Genomic DNA, 24,987 nt, shown 5'->3' with positions numbered 1-24,987 from the left:
TCATCAGCATAGAGCTTTACTTTTTCACAAACAAGCTTCTTTCATAAAAACTACAAAAACACTACGGCACATAACATCAGAAGACAATCAGTCAGCACATGTTCAGTGGATGGACGGTTTGTTGTTTCTGAAGATCCTCAGCAGAGAGAGTCCACAGCAGTACACCAGACTCTTCAGTATCAGCACCGTGTACAGCAGCGTCAGCAGCTTCACCTTGCACTGAGACTGAAAGGACACTGACAGACAAAAAGACATGGCTTAAGTTTTACAAATATAGAGAGTCATTTCATCCAAGGATAATTGACCCCATAAAAAAGATATTCCATCAGGCCCCACTACTTCAGTGTTTAAAATCTTATCTTTAAACATGACAGAATCAATTTCTTATTTCCCAGCAGTTAAACATGTCATTAAACGCAACGCAGCTCACCTCCTTCTCCCGCGTCCTGTAAGGCTGGTTTGGCTGTAGGTGCCTGGGCTGCAGGAGCAGGAGAAAAGATTAAGAACAGACAGCTGCTAAAATGTTTAGCTGCTTTGATAAACGGTCGGCGTAAATAACAGAAAAACACAGAAGAATAAATTAAGTAACGAATGTTTGGTTCATTAAATTTGTCTTTGCTTTCAGGTTAATTTCCAACACCAAACCACACCGAGCTTTCTTTAGCCTTTTCCACACACACTCCAGAAAATATCTAGAAAATTTCAGGACAATCTGCCCCTGAGTTGTTTGTTCAAAGTTGAACCTCACAGTGGGAGACTATCCCTGTTGGACCGGAGGGAGGGTGTCAGAGGCAGGACGTGTCGTAAAATGGCCGACAGAGCAACAGAGTCCGATGTAATGACACATTGGTTAAATTAAATAAACTCATTCTTTCCCTGACCTATAAAAGCTTATTCACGCCTTTATCTTTTCACCTTTGGACTACTGCAACGCTCTTTTCACTTCACGCCTCAGTCAGTCCTCGATGGCTAGACTCCAGCAAGTGCAGAAAGCTGCTGCCCGGATTTAAACCAAATCGCAGGTCTTACATTACCCCGATCCTTTCCCCCCTCCGTTGGCTGCCCGTTACATACAGGATTGATCTTAAGATTCTTTTAGTAACTTTTAAAACACAACAGGGTCTGCCCCCCCTCCCCCCTTACATTACAGAACTTTTAATTCCTTATGCTCCAAACAGAGATCTCAGATCATCAAGAGCACCTTTATTCGTTGTTCCTAGGTCAAGTCTGTAACAAAGGGCGACAAGGCATTTGCCATCAGAGCCCCTAAGCTCTGGACCTCTCTACCTGAAGACATTAAGCTGACAAACTCCTGTAACTGTTTTTAAATGTTTGCTTTAAAAAACATTTTTATACGAAGGCCTTTTTTTAAGGATTGAGTAGAAACTAATGTCCTGCTTTAATTAATTTAATTAAGTCTTATTCATAATTTCTTTGCTCACCAAAGTTTAATCCTGTGTATTTTGTGAAGCACTTATATATAAAAATATAAAAAATTAAAAAATTAAATATATATATAAATTAAATGTTTTATTTTTCATTGTCTTCATTCTGTAAAGGACTTTGTAACCTTGTTTAGATAAGTGCGATATAAATAAAGTTATTGTTATGATGACAGTTGTTGCTTTTTTATCAACACTACATGTAGTTCAACATGTCCATCGTATCCGCCTGCTCAATCGTAATGAATTGTCCTGAATATTTCTTGCTGTATTTACACGTTGTCTCACCTGACTTCTTCAGAAATCTCTCTCGGAGGTTAGCAGGAGATAATCTGTGTTAAATTGTGGTGGAAAAGCCCCTAGCCGTGTGCGCTCACCAATGCGGCTCAACCCAAATGTTCCAGCCTGCAGACAGATTGGTCCTAACATTTCTCCTCCAAACAGCTCCCCTTGGAGACATCGAAATACAAACTAAATCGGCCCTAAAACGGAACCCTGTGGTACACCAGAGGTAATGTAAGTAGAGGGAGAAGTAATAATGTATGTTGACTGAGTTGTTTTTTTCTCAAAGGTAAGTATAAACAGATTTTGATCTTACTGTCAGTCGGCTCTCTCTCTGGAGGACTGGAGGTCGTAGGAACTGAGACCTCTGTCAAACAGAAGGAGTTAAAATTAAACGTCAGTCCTCTGCTCCATCGTCTCCTCATGAAGCTGAATCACTGCTGAATGCAGACACCAACCCTTCATTACCTATTTCTGTTTGAGCATTCACTGTGCCCCCCTGATGCTGCACTGAGCAGAGGTATTTATAGGATATCTGAGGGATCGTCAAGATGGAGGCGCTGCACCCAGACTCCCTCAGCTCCTGCCGCTTCACATCAGCAGGGTTCACATCCTGCAGAGGACCACTCCCTTTCTGTTTTTTCCAGGAGATCTGGACCAGAGGAGGAAACATGGCTGAGGCCACACACAGTAGAGAGCTCTTCTCCTCCAGCTGAGCTCTCGATGCTGCTGGGTACACGCTCACCACGGGCTTCACCACCTGCTCATCTTTGAAAGAGCAACAACACACACACAATTATTCTAAAATTCTATAACTTCCACTTTGAACTTCCAACCCTATTTCATAAAAAAATTGGGACGTCATGTAAAATGTAAATTAAAACACAATGTGATGATTTTGAAAACACTAAAACTCCTCGTTCAATAGAAAATACCACAAAGATAACTGATACATTTTATTGTTTTTGGAAAATGGATACACCCATTTTTATCTTGACGCCAAAGTAACATGTTTTAAAATAGCGGTCAAAAGAACATCCCAGAGGATCAAGAACCTGTTCATAAACAGGTCGGATATGTTGAGACAGCGTTATCATCTGAGATAAAACTGTATTCTGAAGAACAAAGTTGGTTGGTCTTCTCTGGCACAGAGACGTGATAAACACATGTATGTCTTTAAATCACTTATTGGACGTACACCATCTTATATAACATCTCTGCTGAACTGGACCAAACTCGCTCTACTGATCGTCTTTTGCTTCAAGTCCCGTGGGTCTTCTTTTAACTTGGAAAAATCTGCATTTAGCTTTTCTGCTCCAAAAATGTGGAATAACTCACAACCGACTCTAAAGACGGACACTCGTGTTCCTCTTGGACAAATTAAGACAATGATCTCAAACCACTTTACCACACTGCGATTGTTTTTACTGAGAATCATTCCGACCCGTCTTTGTTGTTTTATTTGGGCTCTTTTTTTTTGTGTCACTACATCATTATAAATGAGGGAAACCTCAATGATCTAATGATGAAATTATATTTTACGAAGCACACTGACCAAATAATTAAATTAAATTAAATGTGTCTTTCTAGAAAATAAATGTGCATAACAGCAAATATAAAATTGTCATCACCGTTGTGTTTACCACCCGGCATCTATTATTTAACACACTGTTTAGAACCTGTAGATATATGTGTGAGCAAAGATATGAATATATGTGTCTATTAAACATCATGTTACGTGCTGTGTAGGACATTAAATAGCCTAAGTGCTGTAATATTACATGTGATATCTTTAAGGGTCTTATTTAGTAACCAGGTTCATTATTTATTCACATAAAAAGCATATGCTCCATTAAATAAAAAGCTGTTTTAACAAGGTTAATTTTTGTACATCATCATATTGAATCCGTATTTTATGTTTGTTTGTGTTTTTATTAAAAGCTGCTGCTGACTCACTGAGAGAATCCAAAACATATTTGTAATAATAAAGTTACAGACCTTTCTTAAGAAACGTGTTTATCACACGGAGCAATAAATACTGACTTCAGATGTGACATTTAAACTTCTTTCAGGTACTATGAGTTCTCTATAAAACACAACATATAAGCCCTAAAGCAGCAGACTTTAATTTAAAAACAATGGATTAATAGATGTTTTCTTCTTACCTGTTACAAACAGTTTAGTCCCAGAGCCAAAGATGTACACCCCACAGTGAAACAGACTGATACAAAAACCCCGTCTGCTGCTGAATACAAGTTCCTGTATCAAGTTATGAGCCAGGATCATATTTCAGCTCCCTCGTGTGTTTCACATCAACATGTTTTTTTTATACTCCAGCAGTGTAATGTCTGTCAGTCTACTACTTTAGTCCACATGGATTATGGTGCATTCATGTGATGTCGGACACATCGGGAAAACAAGTTTCTGAGTTGGAAAAGGAACATGAACGCTTGCTCAAGTCGGAGCAACAACTCGGAAACTCGGGAAAGAATTAGGAGCCCGACTTGACGTCAGAATCGTCATCACATGGGGGGTAAAAGATGTTTAGTTAATGTTAAAATACTTTTTATTAATTCACTTATTGTTCATCAATGTTGTAATCGTATATAACTAGTAACGGAGACATTCCTCACATCGTCTCCGTAGCATCCACAAAGTTTGTTGTTGTTTCAACATTCCAATCTGAAAGCACGTGAACACACTGAAGTCAGGTATAAGCTAACAAAACAAAGGAAGCCCTGGAGGCGAACATGTTGCTCGTTCAACTTGCTGCCAACTCGCAACTGAAATGTTGTTTACGTCATTGTTACGTCATACCCAGTTTCAAGATCTGAGTTCTGAGGTAAATAGAACTCACCACAAACCTGGATAAAACTGAGATAGGTATGAGCGGAAACCTCCAGTGTTGAAAAATGAAGCCTATGTGGAAGTGCTAAATCCTGCAGTTTGTCCACTGACCACTAGAGGCTGGCTCCAGGAACACTGGAAGTCACATACAGACCACAGCCAAAAAGCAGTTTTTACAGCAAAAACAAACACGTTTACAGCCTGGTACAAAAACCAAATATGTCTGATTAGTTATTGTCATCACATTCACTGTACGTGAATTCTTATTATAAAGGCTCAGTTTTGATTTTATGAACAATACGTGTTATCCATATTTAAGTGCGTAGCTGACCTGATCGACAGGCAGGCGCGAGGTAACGGTTTGTCTCAGCCTGTTGTTAGGTTGACTGAAAGTTAGGGTGAGTCAGCATTTCCAGCATGGCGGCTGCTCCCGATGAGCCTCCGGAGTCCCCTGCAAGAACAGACAGCAGACGTCACTCAGGCTTCTTCCATTAATATTTACAGTCAATGGATAGGAACCGGTGTTACAGTTTAAAGAGAGACTATGTTAGCAGAATGCGTGTTAGGTTGTCATAGTTACAACAGATGTTGAAGACAGAAAGTGTCCTTATCGATGCCTTGTTTAGTTTTTTATCCAAGATATATATGAATGTTTTTGATGTTTGAATCTTTGCTCTGCTCAATTCAGCGTCATATTGCCTCTATCGCGCTCTCTACCCCTCTCTCTGCTAAACCACAAACTTTTTACGTACAAGTTACCCCTAGCTTCAGTCCGGCTGAGGGGTCTGGAGGAAAGCTAATGACACAGTTGACCTGACCGATTGGAGAACTAGGTGGGACGTTCTGGAGCAGTGCTTAACTGGTTTAAGTCTTACTTTAAAAGACTGTGACTACTTTGTGAACACAAAAATGACATGTGGCGTTCCCCAAGGCTCCATCCTGGGGCCTCTTCTGTTTAACATGTACATGCTCCTATTGTCAACAGGCGGCCATGGCCCCTAAATCCTTAGATTTTTGAAGCAAACTAACAAAAACTGATTTGTGAAATCAAGAGGGATATAGTTAGATGGGAAATCCTACCTCTGACTCTGATATGGAGAATAGAAACTGTGAGAATGAATATCCCACGAAGATTACTATTTGTGTTCCAGTCGTTGCCTACAAGGGTTCCTAGCTACATATTAAAAACAGTGGACAAAATCATGTAAAGATTTCTGTGGCAAAATAAAAAAGGTAGAATTAAGTATACTTTTCTTCTTTGCTCGAAGGAGAAAGGGTTACATTTACCAAACTTAAAAAAGTACTACTGGGCAGCACAACTAAGGGCTATTATCATGTGGATAACCAGGCCCGGAGTGGGTAATCGGGAGAACCGGGACAATTCCCGGTGGGCCGGGCTGCCTCGGTACCGCAACAGTTTATAGATCATACAGACTTCAGTCATAGCTCATGTAGCGTTTCACTATAGACCAGTTTCTGAAAGTGTGCGCCTGAAAAACATGTAGAGCGCAGTGTTTCCCACTTGGACCGGCTGTCAAAGTATATTAGCGGCCACAAAACCTCTTTTTTCAAAAGCCTCTTCAAGTGGACGGACAAGAAACAAGAAGTTAAATTGATCATCTGCTCTACGGTTTACATGTTTACCAGTGATTACAACTACATTGTAGACTGCAGTCTCTGTTTACTGCCTCTGGTCTGATATCTGTTGAGATGTTCTTAAATCGTTTGAGCTGCTGTTAATACTCAAAATATTTAAAATACTGAACATTACAATTCATTAAAAATAAATCTGCTTTAGCGCAGCAAACAGTTTGACATCATCAAGTAGAATGACCACTCAGAACCCCCAACTAAAACTGACTTCCAGCGTCCCTCCACTAATGTCACTTTTGTATAAAACACTGAATGTTGTAGAGATGTGATCCAAATTTAGAGGGTGGAGCAGGAGAAGAGTGATAATCATATTGACAGTATGCCGCCAATTCTTTTTATTGACATTCATTGAGCTACCTGTAGTTTACTTCATGCTCCAATCAAATCTGACCTTTGCAATAGGTTGAAAGGAGAGCACCTGGCTGCCTACCTGAGGGTCTCCATCAATGGCCTGAGCCTCTGGATTTCATGTTTTGACAATTTGTATTTAATTACTGTAAAAGCATAAAATTGTTAAAAGAGAACAAAGTTTTTCATACATTTAGCCTCTTCATATTTAACTTTAAAATGTACACATTTTTCTCACGGGGGGGCATGCCCCCGGACCCCCCTAGGCAGTACGGTGTCCCCCCACAATAGTCTCATAAAATCCTGTGGGAGACACTGGCAGCTAATGCTTTGAATTTAAAATTATATATTTTTCAAATAAACTATTTAATACAAGGTAGTGAAGAGTGCACTATTTCAGACTTATGTATGTACTGTAATAGATAGAATTATAACATATCTCCAGACAAAGGATATGAACTTAAGTGGGCTGGTCTGAGCCATGAAACTCCCGGGCTGATAATGCGTCCCACTGCTACGGTGGCCCAAGAAGTGCAAAACACAACAACAAATCAAAAAACACAGACACAAATCAAAAAACACAACGACAAATCAAAAAACACAAACACAAATCAAAAAACACAAATCAAAAAACACAAATAAAAAAACACAAACACAAATCAAAAAACACAAACACAAATCAACAAACACAAATCAAAAAACACAAACACAAATCAACAAACACAAATCAAAAAACACAAACACAAATCAAAAAACACAAATCAAAAAACACAAATCAAAAAACACAAATCAAAAAACACAAATCAAAAAACACAGACACAAATCAAAAAACACAACGACAAATCAAAAAACACAAATCAAAAAACACAAATCAAAAAACACAAATCAAAAAACACAAACACAAATCAAAAAACACAAACACAAATCAAAAAACACAACCACAAATCAAAAAACACAAACACAAATCAAAAAACACAAATCAAAAAACACAAATCAAAAAACACAAATCAAAAAACACAAACACAAATCAAAAAACACAAATCAAAAAACACAAACACAAATCAAAAAACACAAATCAAAAAACACAACCACAAATCAAAAAACACAAACACAAATCAAAAAACACAAACACAAATCAAAAAACACAAATCAAAAAACACAACCACAAATCAAAAAACACAAACACAAATCAAAAAACACAAATCAAAAAACACAACCACAAATCAAAAAACACAAACACAAATCAAAAAACACAAACACAAATCAAAAAACACAAATCAAAAAACACAACCACAAATCAAAAAACACAAACACAAATCAAAAAACACAAATCAAAAAACACAACCACAAATCAAAAAACACAACCACAAATCAAAAAACACAAATCAAAAAACACAACCACAAATCAAAAAACACAAACACAAATCAAAAAACACAAATCAAAAAACACAACCACAAATCAAAAAACACAAATCAAAAAACACAACCACAAATCAAAAAACACAACCACAAATCAAAAAACACAACCACAAATCAAAAAACACAAATCAAAAAACACAAATCAAAAAACACAAACACAAATCAAAAAACACAAATCAAAAAACACAAATCAAAAAACACAAATCAAAAAACACAACCACAAATCAAAAAACACAACCACAAATCAAAAAACACAACCACAAATCAAAAAACACAAATCAAAAAACACAAATCAAAAAACACAAACACAAATCAAAAAACACAAATCAAAAAACACAAATCAAAAAACACAAATCAAAAAACACAACCACAAATCAAAAAACACAAATCAAAAAACACAAATCAAAAAACACAAATCAAAAAACACAAACACAAATCAAAAAACACAACCACAAATCAAAAAACACAAATCAAAAAACACAACCACAAATCAAAAAACACAAACACAAATCAAAAAACACAAATCAAAAAACACAACCACAAATCAAAAAACACAACCACAAATCAAAAAACACAAATCAAAAAACACAAATCAAAAAACACAACCACAAATCAAAAAACACAAACACAAATCAAAAAACACAAATCAAAAAACACAACCACAAATCAAAAAACACAACCACAAATCAAAAAACACAAACACAAATCAAAAAACACAAATCAAAAAACACAACCACAAATCAAAAAACACAAATCAAAAAACACAAATCAAAAAACACAACCACAAATCAAAAAACACAACCACAAATCAAAAAACACAACCACAAATCAAAAAACACAAATCAAAAAACACAAACACAAATCAAAAAACACAACCACAAATCAAAAAACACAAATCAAAAAACACAAATCAAAAAACACAAATCAAAAAACACAAATCAAAAAACACAAATCAAAAAACACAAATCAAAAAACACAAACACAAATCAAAAAACACAAATCAAAAAACACAACCACAAATCAAAAAACACAAACACAAATCAAAAAACACAAATCAAAAAACACAAACACAAATCAAAAAACACAAACACAAATCAAAAAACACAAATCAAAAAACACAAACACAAATCAAAAAACACAACCACAAATCAAAAAACACAAATCAAAAAACACAAATCAAAAAACACAAACACAAATCAAAAAACACAAATCAAAAAACACAAATCAAAAAACACAAATCAAAAAACACAACCACAAATCAAAAAACACAAACACAAATCAACAAACACAAATCAAAAAACACAAATCAAAAAACACAAACACAAATCAAAAAACACAAATCAAAAAACACAAATCAAAAAACACAAACACAAATCAAAAAACACAAACACAAATCAAAAAACACAAATCAACAAACACAAATCAACAAACACAAATCAACAAACACAAATCAACAAACACAAATCAAAAAACACAAATCAAAAAACACAACCACATTAACTTAAACTGGAAAAGGTAGGTACCTGCAGTCGACAAGGATCGTCGCTGATTGGACGAACGCAATGTCCGTCTTTTTAACCGGAAGTAAATGCTTCATACGCCTTTGGAGCCGGCAGAGAAATGTCAACGAAGTAAGCGGAGATTTAAAATGCATGATGTATTGCCCAAATTGTGGCAAAGAGCTCCCAGAAAATGTACGGCCGTGGTTTGCAGTGGTTGTGGCAAGAGGTCACGAGACTTTCCATCCATTAAGAGTGATTGTATTATCCCCTGTGACTGCTGATAAACATTGTTTGACTCTGAGGCAGTCACTGACAGACCTGGGGCTCGTTTCTGAAAGAAGGTTGAACAAACCCTCAGTCTGACCCTGAGCTCTGAGTTGATTTACTCTCAGGTGGGAAACTCTGAGTTTTCGGTTCCAGATCAGCAGATTTGAATTTATTAAATAAACTCTGAGTATGTCCACTCGGTGTTCAGCGCGTGCACCACGATGATAAAAAGCCAACATGAATGGATACTACGATTCACCATGGCAACAGGTGACAAAAAAGAGATCCTCCTACTTTAACCATCTCGAAATACATCAATATCTTCATGTGGCCATACAGAGAATATGAACAGGTTTTAAGAAGGAACAAAAAGTAAAACTGCTGCAGCGGCAAAGGAGAGAGAAGTGGTGTAAGAGAAAACAGCTGCTCGTAAAGTCTATTAATTTAATATTTAATCAGAATTAAAATATTGCAGGTCAAAACTGATGGAATGGTAGGCTATTAAACCTATACAATTTATTTTCATTAAGATGCAATCCAGCAGAAGAAAATCGACTTTTAAACAGCTCAAAATGAAATATAATAGGATAGGATAGGATAGGATAATACTCTATTGATCCCCAGAGGGGAAATTCGGGTGTTACAGCAGCACAGACAAGAAGCTCGAAAATACAAAATACACATTAAACAGAATAAATAAAAATAAAATAAAATAAAAATAAAAATAGGAATAAAAAAAATAAAAAATGAATAAAAAATAAAATAAAAAATAAAAAACAAGGGGTATATACAAGTACAAAATGAATGAATGAATGAATGAAGTTAGCAGGGGGGAATTGAGAATTGAGACAGTATTTACAGAGAATGACAAGATAAAGTGACTGTGATTAAAGTGACTCTGTGTGATAAATAGCAGCAAGATGCAGAGTGTAGTTATAGTTATAGTTATATAATATAATGTAGTATAATATAATATAATATAATATAGTGCAGTATGACCAATATAGTGTAGTATAATGAAGTGTTATATAATACAGACTAGTATAATAATATAATAAATATATAGAATGTACAGTATATATGTATATATATATATATGGATGCTAAGTAATAATAATAATAATAATAATAATAATACAATAATACAATGATAATAATGAAGCCATGGCCCTGGGGCCATGGGGGTAGTGTTCTATGGGGGTGAAGTTTAGTGTCCAGGACATACTGTTATTGTAGTCATAGGCTGCTGTTGTACAGTCTGATGGCAGTGGGCACAAAGGAGCGCCTGAAACGCTCTGTTTTGCACCTGGGGGGGATGAGGCGTTGGCTGAAGGAGCTGCCCATCTGCCACAGCTCACCATGTAGGGGGTGAGAGGAGTTATCCAGGATGGATAAGATTTTGTCCTTCATCCTCCTCTCACCCACTGTCTCCAAACTGTCCAGATCAAGACCCACTACAGAGCGGGCCTTCCTCACCAGCTTGTTCAGCCTGTTTGCCTCACCAGTCTTGATGCCACCCCACCAGCACGCCACAGCAAAGAAGAGGGCGCTGGCCACCACAGACTGGTAGAAGGTCTTCAGGAGTCTGTTGCAGACACTGAACGATCTGAGTCTCCTCAGGAAGAACATCCTGCTCTGTCCCTTCCTGAAGAGGGCGTCAGAGTTGTGAGACCAGTCCAGTTTATTGTTGATGTAGACCCCAAGGTACTTGTATGAGTCCACCCTCTCCACTTCCTCCCCCTGGATGATGACCGGGGCAGGGGGCCTCTTCTTCTTCCGGTAGTCCACTACCACCTCCTTTGTTTTGCTGATGTTGAGCTTCAGGTGGTTGCTTTCACACCATGTGACGAAGCTCTCTAACAGTCCTCTGTACTCCTTCTCATCGTCATCAGTGATGCACCCAACAATGGAGGAGTCGTCGGAAAACTTTTGGAGGTGGCAGGAACCAGAGTTAAACCTGAAGTCTGATGTGAAGAGAGTGAAGAGGAAAGGCGCCAGAACAGTTCCTTGAGGTACTCCTGTGTTGCCCGTCACTACATCAGAGACACAGCCGTCGACTCTGACATACTGTGGCCGGCCCGTGAGGTAGTTAAAAATCCAAGCTGTGGTGTCAGAGTGCAGCTGCATATCCAGCAGTTTGTCCCTCAGGAGGCAGGGCTGGATGGTATTGAAAGCACTGGAGAAGTCAAAGAACATGACTCTCACAGTGCTTCCCTTCGTCTCTAGGTGTGACAGGGCTTTGTGTGTCAGGAAGATGATAGCATCCTCCACACCAATGTGCCTCTGATATGCAAACTGCAACGGATCCTGGAAAGCAGTGAGCAGGGTCCTCAGGTGCTGGAGAACCAGCCTCTCAAATGTCTTCATGACATGTGACGTGAGTGCCACAGGTCTGTAGTCATTGAGAGCGCTGGGACGACCTTTCTTTGGAACTGGGATGATGCAGGAGGTCTTCCACAGGTCAGGCACCATCATCAGCCTCAGGGAGAGGTTGAAGAGGTGCTGAAAGACTCCTGCAAGCTGCCCAGCACACACCTTGAGGATCCTGGGACTGATGTTGTCTGGTCCACTGGCTTTTCTGATGTGGAGTCTGGAGAGTTCTCTTTGTACCTGGCTGGTAGTAAGAGTGAGAGTGGGACAGTGAGCAGGGGAGGGGTGTGGAGTACTGTCTATTGTCATGCAGGTACCTGAAGGGAGGGAGCTGGAAGGTGAGGGGGGGCTGTCCTTTGAAGCTGCTGATGAGGAGCTGAGAAAGGGGGGGGAGGTGGTCAGGACCTTGATAGGAGGAAGAGCAGAGTCTCCAGCAGAGGTGTGAATGGGGGCTGAGATGGTGGGGGGAGACCTAGACCCATTATTTGAGCTCACTGGGTCGGGGGATGTGTCAGCAGCTCAGCAGCAAATACTGGGTCTCCTTTAATCCTGGGTTCCGGCCTGCTGCAGCCCGTCATCTGCTTCATGCCATTCCACACCTCTTTTGGGTTGTTCTGTCCCATCTTGGCCTCAATCCTGTCCTTGTAGTTGTTCTTGGCCTCTCTCAGCTTCTTCTTTAACTCCTTTTGGACAGCCTTGAGCTCCTCACGATCCCTAGTCATGAAGGCCCTCTTCTTTTTGTTGAGGAGAGCTTTAATGTCTTTATTGATCCATGGTTTGTTATTTGAGAAGCAGCGGACCTTTTTGGTAGGGACTATGGTGTCCTCACAGAAACGGATGTAGTCTGTAATACAATGAGAGAGGCCTTCAATGTCATCACCATGTTCCTCTTTAAACATTTCCCAGTCTGTGACATTGAAGCACTCCTGCAGGGCCTCCTCTGTATCCTTAGACCAAACCTTCAAAATCCTTGTGTTGGCCCCCTGCTGCTTCACCAGGGGCCTGTAGGTGGTCTCAAGGTGGATGAGGTTGTGGTCTGATTCCCCAAGAGGGGGGAGGGAAGAAGAGCTGTATGCTCCCTTCACATTGGCATACAGGAGGTCCAGGGTTTTATTCCCTCTTGTAGCACAGTGCACATACTGTTTAAAGTTCGTCAGGACAGGGGAGAGAGAGACATGATTAAAGTCCCCGCTGATCATTATGAGGGCGCTGGGATGCTGGGTTTGTAGTCCCGCGATCATAGTGTGGATGACGTCACTCGCGCTAGCGGCTACAGCTGATGGTGGGACGTAAACAGCAACAGCAATGGCATGTGAGAACTCCCGTGGCAGGTAGTACGGGCGTAATCCCACCGCCAGCATTTCAACGTCTGGGGTACAGACACGGTCCTTCACAGTTACATGTCCGGGATTACACCATTTGGAGTTAATAAAGACAGCAAGACCTCCTCCTCTCTTCTTACCGCTCTGTCTCCCCCTGTCCGCTCGTACCAGCGTGAAGCCGGCCAGATCGATGTGACTGTCCGGTATATTCCCATGCAGCCATGTCTCCGTGAAGCAAAGTAAACTGCACTCCCTGTAGACCCTCTGGCTGTTTACTAAAGCTGTAAGTTCGTCCGCTTTGTTGGCGAGTGACCTGACGTTCCCCATGATGACCGACGGTAGAAAGGGTTTAAATTTCCTGTCTCTCTCGATCCGCTCCCTGACTTTATTGCCGGCTTTCTTCCCCCGGCGGACACCTCTCCATAACTCCTCAGGGATGCGTGTAGGAGGAACACCGGCTCCACGCCTGAAGCGTGATCATTCCAACAGTAGAAGAAAAAGTCCTGAAAGAAACACGGAATTCCACGAGTAATACCGCAACTAAAACGCTGCAGCAGTGTCCAACAATAAACACCGAAACATAAAAACAAGAAAATAGACGAGATAAAGAAAAAAAAGAGTCGGAGCTGCTGCAACAGGCTGCCGACTCTCAGCGCCCGCAGTGACTGAATGAATAATAACACAATAGGCTCATATAGATTTATAGTTAACTTCATTCAGAGTCTATTTGAATGTGCATTAACTTTATCCTCAACATAAAGCTGTATTCACACACACAGGCTAAATGTCCTCTCACCTTTATCCTGTTTAGTTTATAAATTAACATCTCCTGACGTTAATGTAGCCTAGGCTCTAATTCCCTACGGAGTAATGCAGCCCCTTCATACCGACTTAAAGACGCCATGTTCAATAAAACAGTTTGTTTTATACGCTGTAGTAGGCTATTGCCATCCTAACATATCATATTAAAACATATCATATTAAAACATATCATATTAAAACATATCATATTAAAACAACCTGGATTTTTATTCAGACAAACGGTGAATCTTCACTAACACGGCGTGATACGGACTGAATGAAAGAATGAAGAAATGAAACAGTGTTTCTGGCTCTGAAAGAGGAGACCGAGAGAAACTCAGGGTTCACTGAAGAAAACCAGCTCACGACCAGGTTAGGTTCACAGACTCAGTTACCATAGTAACTGACTCAGAGGTAAAGTAACCTCTCCCTCTGAAACGGGCTGGAGTTACCCCTCTTTCTCGGGTTTGAGTGACCTCCTCTTCTGAAACAGAATACCCAGAGTTTCCCTCATTTCAGGGTGAACTGACTCAGAGTTTACACAAAACCTTCTTTCAGAAACGGCCCCAGATCTGTTCATGTATTTAGATGTTTTCAAACCGTGGAGACGGTTCACACTTCACGGTTCTTGTACTGATTTTAGCTCCTTGTTTTTTATTTTGCTGTTTCTTTGTTTTCATGGCTTACTCTCATTTGAAAAAAATGCTATGACATTTTATTTACTAACAAATATGATGTATTCTGCATTTTTTCCAGCAACATATGTTGGTTTTCAATAAATGAAACAAATACCTTTATGAGGGTAAAATACTGGTGTGTACAGATGTTGTGATTTCTTTAGCTTGTGACTTCTGTAGCATTAATGCACAGTATCTGCTGTTAACATGGCATACTATACAAGGAAACTGTCTACTAGATGTTCTACATGTAGTGTAAATCGTGATATCAGTTCACACAGAATCAAATATTTTGTGCTTGCAAGAATTCCAGTTACCAAACCTGAAAATAGAAAGTACCACATTTGAGAATTTTGGTAGATCGTCCTTTTATTAACAATTAAAACCCTTTATGCCACTTATATGTCAGTTCACGATTAAGACTCAGTAGTTCCCAAAATATAAGCACTTACAGTCCAGTCAGTAATGTATGTAATGTAAAGCCATCTCCTGCTAAAGCAGAAACATTTTGTCTCAGCTATAGGTTTACTGTAACATGGAATATGTGGTAAGGGCTTCAGTATAGTCCACATCTATAGTCCAGCTATTTTGTGGCTGCTGTAATCCATTTTGTTCCACAGCCTGTTGTAGATAAACCTGAATGTCTGGGTCACCTCATGAATCAATTGTTTGCCTGGCCTCCGGAAACACATTTAGTTCCCTGTCTTCAACAGCAAATCCACAGTCCCTTGAACCAAACCTGCAAATTCAGACAACTATAGAATTATGAAAAGGTTTTTTAACCAGATTTTAGAAATGTAGTTTGAAATGGCCATTGTTAATAAGATGTGTTTGCTTGTTGATCTACAGAAACGTGAAAGTAAACAAAGGCAGGACAACTAGCCTATAAATTATATTAAATACTATAATTTACAAAATGTACAATAATCCAAATATAGTTACCATAACGAGTGCAGTGCAATTTGTTATAATACAATATTCAGTTTATGATCATTTAACTCTGAGTTGATGTGGATTACCTGTGAGGGAATCCCTCCAGGACATGAGGCAAGTCTGGATGGTCGAACCCTGTGCTTGTTCCAGAGGTCCGTACATTCATCCAGGTCTTTCTGCAGAACATTACTGAAGCAGAATCTCAGTAAGCACTGGTGTTCATGGCAACCGTTGAAGTGTCCAGAGTCTCTTAGGTCTCCAAACAGGTCCATCCAAAACTGAGACCTAGGAATACATTAAATGCAAAGTTTTTGTTTTTTTTTACACACGAGGAGAAATGTTTAATTGATTGAATAATCTAGAGGGCTGAGATGAGGAATGTTATCAGCATTTTAAAGAGTGGTCTGAAAACAATAATTCATAATAGTGAATATTGAATAATTGATCTGATCACTAGTAATACATAGTTACATACCTTCCTCTTCTGAAAAAGGACCACCAGGACTCGATATGCTGATTCCCTGTTGATGAGCTGTAACTGTGTCTTGACGAGCCTCCATAGTAGTCCGTATGTGCATGGCGGAGGGCACTGCCACTGTCCCATGTTCTGTTCCGAGGTCAGTTCTTAATCTCATTGGGATCACACCAACACTTTTAATATACAATTAATATAATTGTGCGCGATGACAGATGGGTTGTTGTTAGTATTTCCACAAACAAGCCACATTATTCTCATTGAAAAGCCGTCTATACATCCTGAGAGGGCCGATCCAAAGGGTTTCAGTTTGTCATAGCCATCTGCATGCCATCTGTAGTTCAGACTCATGGAATGATACGTGCGTCTTGTAAACCTCCGGCGTGTTCTCAAAGCCGTCCCATGTGGACTTATTGTTTCAACAAGCTCATTACTACTTCTCCTTTCACACAGTTTGTGTTTTTGTTGAAGAACTTGCCACATAGTCCGATAGCCGAAGAGTTGCCCTGCAGCTCAGTCTGAACCTCGGCTAGTGGAGAATAGTTCCATCGTCTGTACAAAGCTGCTTCTTTTAAACGTGTCTTTAGCGTACGGATACTCATATGAATGTTGTGAAAGGTTGACAGCATATCCAATATCACCTCATATGTATGGCCTGCATCAGAATATTCTCTGAGAGTAGAGAGTCTGATTCTCCGGTTTCGCTCATGTTTTGAAATCAACCTGCGGAAGCATGCTGCTTCCAGTTAAAAAGACGGACATTGCGTTCGTCCAATCAGCGACGATCCTTGTCGACTGCAGGTACCTACCTTTTCCAGTTTGGGTTAATGTTGTTGTGTTTTTTGATTTGTGTTTTTTGATTTGTGTTTGTTGATTTGTGGTTGTGTTTTGCACTTCCGGGCCACCGTACTCTCCGGCCCTGTGGATAACTATTGATACAGATTCTTTCTGGGTGGGAAGGGAACAGAACTCATGTCCAAAGTTACCTTTAGGTGCACTTCCCTTTCTGACAGAAAAGTCTCAGAGGGGAGTTAAGATTACTAATGAATGCACGAGGGAAACGTTGAAAATATGGTCAATAGTACAAAATAAATTTGGACCGTCAAACTCCACTCGTAGAGCTACTAAAATAGCAGTAAATCCATTTTGTACCCTCCACTATGGATACAGGATACAACAAGTGGACAAACAAAGGATTGATTTATATAGCACAAGTGTTTAAAGGACCAAACATGAAATCTTTTGAACAACTTAGAAAGGAGTTTAGTCTACCTGCACAAGATTTGTATAAATTTCTACAATTAAGGAGTTATCTTCAGAAATATAAGGAATGGGATTTACAGAGCACCCTCTGCAATAGAGGAAGTATTAATGTCATTTACAGAAAAAGAAACAAAGAAAGGTGTTATTTCAAAGATAGATAACATCATGAGGGTTAAAGAACTTCTGAGTTGTGCTGGAGGGGATGTGGACTAGTGGGGGATTTTACACACATATTCTGGGACTACCTGAAAATTGTAGACTTTTGGAAAAATGTCCAAAAAGAAATGAATCAGATTCTGGGCATCAATCTAATCTTGGATCCTTCACTCTTTATTTTGGGTAAAGCTCCTGATACCAACATGGACAGAGACTTGATTTCCTTGCTTAGAGTTTTGCATAGAAAACAATACCAGCATCCTGACTGAAACCACAACCTCCCAACCTAACTCAGTGGAGACAGAGATTAAAACATGTTTTTATCCTGGAAAAAATCAGACCAAGATTACATCTGAAAACAAACAGATTTCAGTCTTGGGACGGCAGTAGCTCAGTCTGTAGGGACTTTGGTTGGGTCCTGTTTGTGCATGTGTGTGTATTTCAGCCTGTGTGTGTGTTCATGTTCATTAAACAGAGTGTGAAACTGAATTTCCCCTCGCAGGATTAATTAAATATAAATTATTATTATTAGTCACCTCTTAACATTTTGTTCTCCTTTAAATGCACTTGTCCAGTGTAAAGCAAATTACCAATATGTTTACAGAAGTTGTTGAGTCAATCAAGAAAAAGATGTGAAGATGTGCCATATGTCTGTAAATCTATTTCTACCTAATGTGTGAATGAATAAATGGGTGTTTTATACCTGTATGGATATGGATTATGTAACATGACATGTAAAGATTACATGAGAAATTGGACGAGTGTAACGGAAAAACATCTATTTGTGTATTAAATAAAAAACATGTTCTAAAAAAAACAAAAACCCAAAACCTAAGTATATTTTTACAATAAAGAAGTCCTGTCAGCAGTGATAGAATAAATCCCTCAGTGTTTGTGACTCTGGCTGAGATGGAGGTGAAACATGTGAACCTGGGCTGTGGTTCACTGCTCTCTTCCTGTAACTAACTCTGAGTGACATCTGTTCATGTGTTGGTTTTTGTTCAGGCAGCTCGCTTCATTTCTCACTGTGGAGATCACTAACCCAACAGGAGCAGTAATATGTGGCTGAATGAGAGTCTTTAACTCTCTTGATCTGCAGCTCACAGCCGTTCTGTTTTCTCACAGCTGAGAAATCATCTTTCTGTGGATGATTGTAGCTTTTATCTAAACCTCCATCTCTCCTGTCAATATCAAGAATTATTCTGAATGTTTCTGTGTCTTTCTTTTGGTACCACAATACGTAGCTACTACCACACTGATCAGTGCCTCCACAGCTGAAGGAGACTTCTTCACCGACTCTCCTGGTCAATGATAAATCATCCTGAATCAGCTCGGCTGCCATGGAAACCAGCGCTGCAGAGAGAGGGTCAGACAGGTGAATGTTAGTGTGACGGTGTTTGGTAAAGGTAGAGTTTGTGGGCTCCTGATTGGCCGGAAACACTCACCTGAACACAGGCAGCACAGGGCGGCGGCTGGGAGGAGAAGCATTTTGGAGCTGCGATGTTTCCTCTGGTGAACCCGAGGAGAAGTGACGCTGTGACGCTGCAGAGGACAAACAAGGACGAGCTGAGAGATCAGACGAGGAACACGTGGTTTCTATCAGAGGCCTCAGATCTCAGGGAGGGCTGCGGTGTGACAGAAGGCCGGATGTTATTTCATTAAAGACAAAAACATCTGCACCTTTAACCTCCAGGGTAACCTGATCTGATTGAATCTTTAAACGTTTTCTAAGTCCAGTCAGTGAGATGTGTAGAGAGTGAGATGATAAAGGTATCTTACTATCTGATCATTAAGGAAACATGTTGAAGTGCTGGCTTCTCTGACAACAATGCAGCAGCCAGTATCATAATAATAATACATTTATTTATAAAGCGCTTTAAATCAAAGTGCTGTACAAAGCAATACAGTTTAAAAAAAACATTACAAAAACTAAAAACAATTAAAAACACACTTAGACTCTCAAGAAAAACATACAGAGAAATCTTGACTCATACTCAACAGTAAACAGACGGGTCTTTAACTTTGCTTTAAAAACCTCAACAGAACAAGCCTGCCTGATGTCCAGAGGTAAACTGTTCCAAAGTGTCGGTGCACGGAAAGAAAAAGCCCGCTCACCAACTGTCTTCTTTCTGACCTCTGGGACACTGAAAAGACCCCGTCCCCTGAGAACGCAGGGCTCAGGCGGGTTCACCAGGTCGGTAAGGTACATGGGTGTCATGATTTGGTCTTATTTAGTTTTGTATTTCAGTATTTAGGTTTCCATGTTTTGCTTTCTCCTGTTCTTCCCTTGTGTGTTTCCTAGTTTAGTCTTCAGTGTTTCCTGTGTTATTTTGTATTTTCCAATCCTTGTGTCTCGTGTGTCTTGATGTTTAACTGTGTCTTCAGTGTTTCATGTATTTGTCATAGTTGTCCTCAGTGTTTCTTGTCCTGCGTCTGTGTGTTTCCCTCCAGTGTGATTGCCCTGATTGTCCTCACCTGTGTTTGATTACCCCATGTCTATTTAGTCTCAGTGTTTCTCCCCTTCTGTGTCAGTTCATTGTATGTGTTTGTCGGTTGTTGTATGTTAGTTTACCCGTGGCTCCTTGTTTTCTCCTGTTTGGATTTTTGGAAGTAAGTTTTTGTTTGTCTTTTTGTTTAATTAAATATTTTTGTTGATTCTGCGTTTGGGTCCTCATCTTGGGTTTTCTCGATCTGTGACAATTGGTGCGCTGCCATTTAATATTTTAAAAGTTAGCAGCAGCACCTTAACATCTGCTCTGGCATGAATAGGGAGCCAATGAAGAGAGGCCAACACCGGGGTAATGTGTTCATATCTGCAGGCTCCGGTCAGAACACGAGCTGCAGCATTCTGAACCATCTGCAGACTTCACAGACTTCTCTTTGTGCCTAACAGCACAGGACTCAGAGAGTATGTTGTTATATATAAAACACATTGAGATCTTTCTGACAGGTAGGATCTTAACCGCTCTAGAACTTGTCCTGAGAAGCACAAACAGTTCTCAAGCCTATCCAGTAGAATACAGTGGTCCACCGTATCGAAAGCAGCGCTAAGATCCAATAACAATAAAACACTGGTTGAGTCTGAATCTAAAGATAGTAGCAAATCATTCACCACTTTTGTAAGTGCTGTTTCTGTCGAATGATTTACCCCAAAAGCAGACTGAAATGACTCAAATAACTTATTTAGTGATAAATAATTTAGACGCTGATTTGAAACCACTTTCTCAAAAAGTTTTGATGAGAAAGTAAGGTTTGAAACAGGTCTATAGTTGGTCAGGGAGTCTGCAGCCAAGCTAGGCTTCTTAGGAAGGGTTTTACTACAGCAGTTTTGAAGCAAGCTGGGAAAACTCCTGTGAGGAGGGATGAGTTTAAGATAAAACATGAGGTCCTAATGAAGGCCAAAGCTCCTTTTTAACTTTAGATTCCTTCTCTCCAGCATTGTTTTCTTTCTCTCCTTTAAAGGTGACATATCATCCTCCTCTTCAACCACTTTAAATAAGTCTCAGAGCTCCTCAAATCATGTGTGAGAAGTTTGAGCACACATTTTCTGAAAATCAGAGCAGGCAAAAGTTGAGTATTTATTTTAGTTCTACAAAATTAACACATTTTTAGTAACACCAATGTGTCTCCCTTTTTTCCTCAGTGCAGGCAAAAATATACTCATAGCAAAAACTAAAACTAAATGTTATATGAGCAGGGTATGTCTGTCTGTGAATGGCTTAGTGCGCATGTGTGTGGGTGGGAGGAGCGAGTGAGGAGAGAGGGAGAACGAGGCGAGTGTGTGGTGAGAGGCACGTTGTGATAGTGGAGACCGGAGGAGAACAAGCAGGAGAAATCACAGTCATGATGTTAAGTACAGTTCAAGCTCTGCGAGCGTAATAAACGGCCCGTTACCCCAAAATAACAAGCCGGACTCTCCGTGTCTGTTTACGCCTTGCTGCACCCCAGTGAAGTGACGGGGGTCAGCCCCTCAACTTCGGCCCTGCAGCAGATAAATAAGTGTCCCCTGTGCGCCCTGACCACGGTTGGAACGCGAAGCAGGAAGGTTAACATAGGCGACCACGAAGGGACCCTCTCACGTTTACAGCAGAAGTGGTGAGCAACCGGTGTAAATAAACCGGAAAGTTAGCAACGAGAGAAACCATACCGCTGCACAAGCTAAGCTAAGATGGCGGCCGCCAACCGACGCCACGGGGCTGAAAACTATGTCGGAAATGCGACTAGTCACTCCAACCCTTTCATGACACTCCTTTCAGTAAGTGATTTAGAAATAAAAACGGACATTGTGAATAAAGGACATTATAATCCCTTCCTATGTGAAGGAGAGACTGTCGCAGTGAAGCCAAAAGAGAGCGAAGTGTTCGATGTGCCTGCCCAGCCAAAGTTTTCAAACACTAATCCCTTCATTGATGCTAGTATGGGGAGTTACTGTTTCCAAGACTGTGATGTGGACACACAATACAAAGATCTATGCCCACGTGTGTTATCAACAAGTCCATGTTCAGCCATTAAAGCAGTACAATGCAGTTTTACCACCTACTGTCACGGTGGCGACACCTAGTGGAAACCCCTTTGTTTCTGCTCATTTGGGGAGTTTGATTCAGAGTACACCTGCCCCATGTGAAAGACCATCCCACACATGCCTGCAGCTGCATCCTTGCTGTTACTCTCCGAATGATAATAATACTGGACATTTAAAACAGAAAAGTGACACTCAAATGTGCCAGTTAAAGCGCTCTCTCACCAAATGTGAGCAGTCTGAGTCACCGGCACATCAGACCCGCCCTGTTTACTACCAGCCCTCGTCTGACAGCGAAGACGACGGTGGTCATCGACAAAGAGTCCCCACCTTACGCCCTGGTCAGTATGATGGCACCACTCCATGGAAAGAGTTCCTGCACAGATTTGAGAGCTGCGCTAAAGCAAATAACTGGTCAGAAAAGACTTTGGCTGTTCAGATGAGATTCTGCTTAACGGGTGCAGCAGGGGCTATCACTCACAGGAACCCACGGTCCTCTCAGTGGGATTACAGCCGCCTAGTGGATGAAATGGAGACTGCTTATGGCCCCTCTTCAGAGCATGCTGCTGCGGTGGCCATTGAGCTGAGACAGCGGATCCGCAAACCAGGTGAAGCTCTTCACGAACTGAGAGATAACATATATGGACAAGTGGCAGTAGCCTACAGTGACAGATCTGATAATGAGCAGGACGCCATAGGCGTTGAAGTTTTCACACACGCTCTGGGTGATGTAGACATTGTACAAAAACTGTTAGAACAGCGACCACACACCTTAGCTCAAGCTTATGACATCGCCCGCCGCCACGAAACAACCAGACGGGCAGCCTCGCATGTCGCCAGCCTCAGACCTTCGGGTTCACACATGCATGAACGGAGACCCCGCGCTGCTGTGGTGAGAGAAGGGAATGAAGGTGAGAGCAAGACTTACGTAGCCACCCCAGCTGAATACCACAAGCCGAAACCTCCTGATCTTCACCACACACAGATTCAACAGAAAAGCTTCAAAGACAGTAAGTGGGAGGAAATTCGCTGTCACAACTGCTCCGGGCTAGGTCACATGAAGAGGAATTGCCCTTCACCTAGAAAAACAAGCAGGTTTCAAGCAAAGTCAGACCCAAAAGAGAGTCCAGAGCCCACTGTACTCCGCTTTAACCCCCCCAGTCAAGAAATGAGTGTTCACATGTCAATACAGGGACTAAATATTTGTGCTGTCCTGGACAGTGGAGCACGGAAGAGCGTGTTACCTCTCCACCATTATAACGCCCTTCACTCTGGTGCCCGGCCTCCACTTCAGCCCTCAGTTGTAGAGACTCTGCTTGGTGTTGGGCCTGGTGATGTTCAGGTACTGGGGGAGGCCAACATTCCTGTCCATATACACAACAGGCTGGACGGGAGTATGTGGTGAGAGACAACTCCCACATTAAAGAACACTTTAAAGGGGAAGTAACGCTGAGCCCCACCAAAGGCTTCATAGAGAAGCACATAGACCAGCCCTTTAAAGCTGTACCACTCCGCATCTTCAACCCTGGTAATGCAGCTGTGACCATCAAGGCAGGGGCCATCGCCGGGTTTCTGCAGCCAGCGGAAGCTGTACAGACCACCGCCAAGACAGCCAAGCCAGAGCAGCCTGAACACCCCGCTGTCCCTCAGCACCTGCAGGAGCTCTACAAACAGAGTTCGGCTGAGCTTGACCAGGAGGAGCAGCTGGAGCTGGCACAACTGCTGTGCACCTATGGCAGTGTGTTTTCATATGGGCCCAGTGACCTTGGCCGCACAAGCCTGGTACAGCATGACATTGTGACCCGGCCAGGCCACCCAGTTAAGCAGCCACCTCGCAGGATGGCGTGGGAGAAACAACAGGATGCTGACCAGCAGATTCAACAGGCCCTAAAGGCTGGACTAGCCCGCCGCAGCCACAGCAGTTGGGCTTCGCCCGTAGTGATGGTACGTAAAAAAGATGGAACTTTACGCCTCTGTGTGGATTACAGAGCCCTGAATGACTGCACCATTAAAGATGCATATCCATTGCCCCGCATTCAAACACTCTGGACACCCTCTCCACTGCTAAGTGGTTCAGTACGCCAGACTTGGCTTCTGGCTTCTGGCAAGTCAAACTAAGCCCGAGAGCTCGCAAAGCGGCAGCATTTTGCTCCAGGAATGGCCTGTTCGAATGGAACGTCATGCCGTTTGGACTGTGCAACGTGCCTGCGACATTCCAGCGCCTGATGGGCCGAGTCCTGGCCGGCATGCAGTGGGAGACCTGTCTGGTTTACCTGGACGATATCATTGTGCTGGGCTGGGATGTGCCTGAAATGCTGCAGCGACTTGCACAAATCTTCGACAGACTACACCAGGCCAACTTGAAGTTGAAGTGCTGCCTCTTCCGCCGACAAGTAGCTTACCTTGGCCACATTGTTTCAGAGGAGGGCGTGGTCACAGACCCCAGCAAAGTCCAGAAGGTGCAGGAGTGGCCGGTGCCTACTTCAGTCCAAGAGGTCCGTCAGTTCCTCGGCCTGGCGTCATACTACTACATAAATAAGTCTCCCCTGTGCGCCCTGACCACGGTTGGAACGCGAAGCAGGAAGGTTAACATAAATAACAACAAAAAGACCAATCAAAGAATTATCTTAAGTCAAATTGTTTCCCACAAAGGAAGTATTTTGTACAGGAGATAAAGAAAGTGTTTCCATGGCTTTGTTAAATCTCAGCGT

General features: G+C 41.2%; 1 protein-coding gene across 3 annotated transcripts; it reads right to left on the bottom strand.

Annotated features, from left to right (window-relative positions):
* Nucleotides 1-4,046, bottom strand: LOC132978428 (immunoglobulin lambda-like polypeptide 5). 3 transcript variants are annotated; one of them, XR_009673908.1, is made up of 5 exons: nt 3,890-4,046; nt 2,193-2,492; nt 2,041-2,091; nt 431-1,937; nt 1-236 (listed from the first exon to the last, which is right to left on the bottom strand). XR_009673908.1 is itself a non-coding variant. In XM_061043656.1 (4 exons), exons 1-4 carry the CDS (start codon nt 4,008-4,010, stop codon nt 103-105), a joined length of 606 nt encoding a protein of 201 aa, XP_060899639.1. In that variant the 5' UTR covers nt 4,011-4,025; the 3' UTR covers nt 1-102. The 3 variants fall into 3 exon arrangements, 2 of the variants coding, with proteins under 2 accessions (XP_060899639.1, XP_060899640.1); XM_061043656.1 differs by lacking the exon at nt 431-1,937 and having other exon boundaries at nt 3,890-4,025; XM_061043657.1 differs by lacking the exons at nt 431-1,937; nt 2,041-2,091 and having other exon boundaries at nt 3,890-4,025.
* Nucleotides 4,047-24,987: the final 20,941 nt, after the last annotated feature.

This window comes from Labrus mixtus, chromosome 8, assembly GCF_963584025.1.
Source record: "Labrus mixtus chromosome 8, fLabMix1.1, whole genome shotgun sequence".
NCBI lineage: Eukaryota > Metazoa > Chordata > Actinopteri > Labriformes > Labridae > Labrus > Labrus mixtus.
This window is presented reverse-complemented; position numbering and strand designations above follow the sequence as displayed.